This window comes from Dermacentor albipictus, chromosome 1 (genome assembly GCF_038994185.2).
Source record: "Dermacentor albipictus isolate Rhodes 1998 colony chromosome 1, USDA_Dalb.pri_finalv2, whole genome shotgun sequence".
NCBI classification, from domain to species: Eukaryota; Metazoa; Arthropoda; class Arachnida; order Ixodida; family Ixodidae; genus Dermacentor; species Dermacentor albipictus.
The window spans coordinates 513,353,068-513,358,319 of NC_091821.1; the positions used below are offsets into that span (position 1 = coordinate 513,353,068).

Sequence of the window (5,252 nt, forward strand, 5' to 3'; positions counted from 1 at the left end):
ACTAGCACCGGACACCGACGCTCATACGCAAACACAGGAACACTGTTGCTCATAGACACAAGACGTGTCCGGCGCTAATCTCGTGAAAGTATCTCCGAAAGTGGTCGCTCCAGAATGCTACACCAACTCAACCTTGCAGTACATTCTACCTCTCCATCTGCACTCATCCCTCTGAACTCCCAGAAAACAGTTATGGCAAGTGCGAACATGAAAACAACATATTTACTCTCAACAACAAGCATCTGCTCATACACCGCGCACCCAGAATTGCTGGGCATTAGGACGACGACAGCTCAAACAACTGTCCCCCTTACGCCCTTACACACACATGCAAACTACGTGGAGGGAACATTGAAGAGAATGCCTCACGCTGTCGCCTGGCACACGCACACCACGCATTCACAGTGCCTCTGGCTGGAATTGGGGAGTCAGTTCTTAAGTGCATGTTGTCATTAGAGTTTTAGATTAGGGGATGCAAGCTGCTTGTGTACGCAAGTACTAGGGGCCACGGTACTGCGCATGCGCATGGCCTGACGTAGGGGTCTGCGCATGCGCAGTACCGTGGCCCCTAGTTCTTGCGTACGCAAGCCACTTGCATCCCCTAATCTAAAATTCTCTATTAGCTATGTCAATCACTTTACTATGGCACACCACTTCACTGCGGTCAATTAACACATACAGAGACTGAGTGTGCTATGCACGAAAGAAAGCAAACAGAGAAGCTCTCCAGACACCTTTCATGGAAGGTCTTGCGTCTTCGCGTCAGGCCGCTAGATCGTCCCATCAGCCCAGCTTGGCATATTACACCACCTCGCTCTTGAGGACACAAAGAACGTAACTGAAATGTAAAAAGTGCCCCCCCAAAAAAGGCACAGACAACAGTGAACACCACAAGCAGTTGTGGCGGTCAGTCTTGTCCGTGCCTTTTATTGCGCTCTCTTAATTTTACTGCATACCACGAACCAACTAGCCAAGCAACAAGCCTTACAAAGCCTTGCCAAGGTAACTGAGAAGGTGCCCTGAAAATGGCCAAGGTGTAAACGGCAGAAGGGCGTCCAACAAACACGGTGTTGCAAGTGCTCCTTAGAAAGAGGCGTTTTCACCTACAATAGCGCCTGAGCAAATTGACATGCATAGCAATGAAATAGATGAATCTGTTCAGGCAATCCAATGAAGCATGTGTTCTGCCAAGAAGCAATTCTTGGAATTCTTAATCTGTTACTGTTGGTGAGCTTTACTTTTAATGCATCAAACACCCAATTCTTCCTATTGTCAAAAATAAGGTTTTGTTAATGATAATCATGAAACAAATTAACAAATGGAGGCAGCAGTTCTGAAAATTACCGACTGAATCACAATTTGCCCACAGACTACACCTGTGATGTCCAGTGGTAGAAGCAGCATTTGAGTATAGAGCCAGCTGTGAGACCATGGCTTAAGATTGCAGTTCGGTATGTACAGTCAACCATAAAAGCTTCTGGAGCATTAAGTTTTGCAGAGGTTAAACATCCTCGTCACTTCTCCACTCAGCAGGAAAAATAAATAAGAAATGTGGTATTTGTAAACTGAAGTACATATACATTGGCCTTTTATAATTTGAAAGAATGTGTTTGCTACAACCGTCCTTTTTTTTACTCAGATTGCATGCTCCAAAAACCTTTGAGCATGCTTGTAGACTGACGCTGCTATGGAAGTATGTGGCCTGAGCTGCTTACAATGTCCCTTTCCTTTTTTAAAAAATTAATTTCACCGATTAAACAACCAGTAAGTGGTCTTGTTTATTAACATGTAAAGGGTTAATTGCGCTTTTCTGACCACATTTGGGGCCACAATGTGGGCCAATCTCATTTTCAGATACACAGTATTCTTTGTTTCCTGCCCAAGGCGCCACCAGATTTGCACTACATTCAGAAGCGATGCGGGCCACTGCGGCTTCGCTGCCGCAGAAACGCCCACTGCACGGAGCACACTCAGGGCTTGGCGGCGGGTTTCTTGGGCAACGTGCCGAAGGCCGAGATGACCGTGGGCCTGGACGCCAGCGGCGGCGGCAGGATGGCAGACGGGACGGCCGCAAGGGGCCTCGCGACGCCCAGCACGGGCTGCGTTCCACCCACGTCCCATTTACTCTTGCGCGGTTCGGGCTTCTTGGCCGTGCCCGTGAGGAACTCCACCTTGGTCTTCTTCTCACGTTCGCGCTTGTCCATCTCCTCCTTCTGGCGCCGTGACAGTTCCTCATAGTACGAGTCCGGGCCCCAGCTGTGCGGGTCGTACGTCTCAGGTGGGTAGTTAGTGCCAAGCTCGTCGATGCCGCAGTACGCAATCAGTTTCTCGTAGATACTCGGGTTGCGGAAGTCCTTACGCATCTGGATGGACGCGTTCATGTCTCGCCCATCACGAACCTTCCGCTCGTAGAGGCGTGCGATCTTCTCCTGAAGAGCCGGCGCGCAGCGGCCCGGCGGCTCTGGCGGCAGGAACACGCCATTTGGCCCCAAGCTCTGCAGGCATCGGTGGAAGGAGACTGGAGACTCGGGCCGTACGTACAGCACCTGGCCAGACTCGGCGTGTGCTTCGTCGTCCTCGCCGACTGCCTCGTCCTCGTCCTCGGCGCGGTACGAGACGAGCGGCACTCCACTCTGCGAGTTCGGCGTGCTCTCGATGCTCGGCTCCTTGCGCTCGATGGTCTCTGGCTCTGAATCGAGTTCGCCTTCCGAATCGGTGTACGTCTCGGTCAGCGACGCCAACGCTGTCGCTTTCGATGTCGAGGAATCGCTGTTCATGGTGGATAGTAGCGACGGTCACAGCTTTTGCATTGGCTTCAAGCCGCGGTGCATTCCTACCGGGTGTGAACACTTCGAGGCTACGCGTGATCACGTAATCAACTGATTAAATTACTGAATAAACAAGGAACGGTAACGACAAGTTGGCGGCGTCGCGCTACCCTCCCTCCTCTGTTTTCTGCGTTGGATTCAAGCAACAAGGCACAAGAGAACACAACCACACAGAACAAAAATCGGCAACTGGCAACCCTCTACGAGAGCAACCAAGAGAACGAGACGTTCATTTGAGGCATAGAGTTTCTAAATAAATACCCTAGAGGAAAATGTGGCGCCAGTGTCTACAGGGGTTCTCATTATCGCGTAAAATCTAATTCTATTTCTGCAGTACGTTATATAATGTACAATACACCATACAGTTTCCTACAAAAATTCAACACACTACATAAACATGACATGGGCGTCTTGCGCTGGAGTTTGAGGTATAGTAGTGGCGCCTGGTGGCGGCGCGGGAAACGACATCTGGGTTGTGCCAGCTTGGGTCGTATTGAGCCCTGGCTGTGGCAAAGCACGTTTCTAGGCCGAGTTTTGCGTCGATTCGCACTTTTTTCTGCCCTGTTGCGAGTGCGAAAAGGCTCGTCACTTCTCGCAGACCATGCCGACCACGCTGCGAGCTCGCCGCAGCCTCGGGCTCTCCGTGTGCCGTGGGACGTAATGCTGGGAGCAGACGGAATCGGTGACGCCGATCCGGAGAGACCTAGCCAAGCCTCGAGAAGGCGTCACCGTCATTACTTCTGCGTCGTGGGCTGCCATGAACAAGAAGGCCTGAATCCCAACATCAGATTCTACCGTTTTCCTTCAAGGCCTCACGAAGTGGAGCGTCGGGCGCGCTGCATGGCTGCAGTTCGTCACGCTGAGTAAGCGAAACTTCGCGCCATGCTGACTGCTTCGCCTGTCTTGAAGCTTGCTTGATTATCTGCGTTCTTCATTACGGTCTTTTTCACCTACAGTCCCGACAGCACACCGACATAGCAGCAGGCATGGCTGGTAATTCACGATTCGAGACCCGGCCACAGCGACAATTAACAATTCGACCGATGCAAAGTGGCTAAGTGACCAGGTGTGCATGTGCAAATGACCACAAATGGCCGGGCTGATTTGGTGACAATTCACTACCCCACTACGAGCAGCACAGGTTAGAGAGTTAAATGTGCTCATACTTGACCTCAAGTCAGCATGTTGAGGCAGCGCAACAAGGTAGTATTGATTACAGCAGATCGATGTTCGAGCGCTGTCATTAAAAGCTACGTCAAGCGAGCAGCGCACGAGCTCGCGCTGCGGCGCGATTCGCACGTACGTGCGAGCTCATATGCATTGCATCAGTTATTAGCAGTTACTAAAAGGGACAGATGGCCGCTATGACAACGCAGGCATAACTACTTGTTTAGCGGCATGCAGTCAACAAAGATTGCAGGAGGCCCGCCGTTTCGCGGCATGTCGAAAGACCGCTGCCTTCGCTGCGCGTACGATCGTGTGCTCGAGCAGTTCCGTACACATGATGTCTGCTTATCGCTGCTGTGGATTCATTTATATCAAGCATTTCCTCGCGTTTGTGCGCCTGAATCTAGCAGCGTGCAAACCTAACTTGAAATTCCACTTCCGACGTACTCGCTTCACTTGCGATTGACACCGCGCTAAAACTTCGCCGCTTAATTCTTGAACGGCATACAGGTATTCGGCACTGCATAATTTCTTGCCTTTACGCAGCGTGCCACCCCTGAAAAAAATCTTCGGCACCGGATATTCGTTGCAGGCCGTCATACAACACAACCGAAAGTGGTACGTGGGTCCATATTGTAAACGTGCTTTCCGAAGCAGACGACCGAGCTTGGTACGCCCCATTTTAGGACAGAGGGCGCTTTTTAGCACCTTTTTCGCAGCGTCCCCTGGGCAATGCAAGAGCCCCATAAACCAAACTTCAGTTTCGCAGCTCCCTATGGGGCTCTTGCATTGCCCAGGGGGCGCTGCGAAAAAGGTGCTAAAAAGTGCCCTCTGTCCTAAAATGGGTCGTACCATGCTCGGTCGTCTGCTTCGGAAAGCACGTTTACAATATGGACCCGCCACTTTCGGTTGTGTTGTATCACGGCCTGCAGCGAATATCCGGTGCCGAATATTTTTTCAGGGGTGGCACGCTGCGTAAAGGCAAGAAATTATGCAGTGCCGAATACCTGTATGCCGTTCAAGAATTAAGCGGCGAAGTTTTAGCGCGGTGTCAATCGCAAGTGAAGCGAGTCGCGTACGAAGTGGAACTTCAGGTTAGGTTTGCACGCTGCTAGATTCAGGCGCACAAACGCGAGGAAATGCTTGATATAAATGAATCCACAGCTGCGATAAGCAGACATCATGTGTACGGAACTGCTCGAGCACACGATCGTACGCGCCGCGAAGGCAGCGGTCTTTCGACATGCCGCGAAACGG

General features: G+C 51.2%; 1 protein-coding gene across 1 annotated transcript; it reads right to left on the bottom strand.

The window, feature by feature from the left end:
* Positions 1 to 1,753: 1,753 nt before the first annotated feature.
* Positions 1,754 to 3,162, bottom strand: LOC135905989 (SAP30-binding protein-like). Its single transcript, XM_065437140.2, has one exon. It carries the CDS (start codon positions 2,775 to 2,777, stop codon positions 1,971 to 1,973), a length of 807 nt encoding a protein of 268 aa, XP_065293212.1. The 5' UTR covers positions 2,778 to 3,162; the 3' UTR covers positions 1,754 to 1,970.
* Positions 3,163 to 5,252: the final 2,090 nt, after the last annotated feature.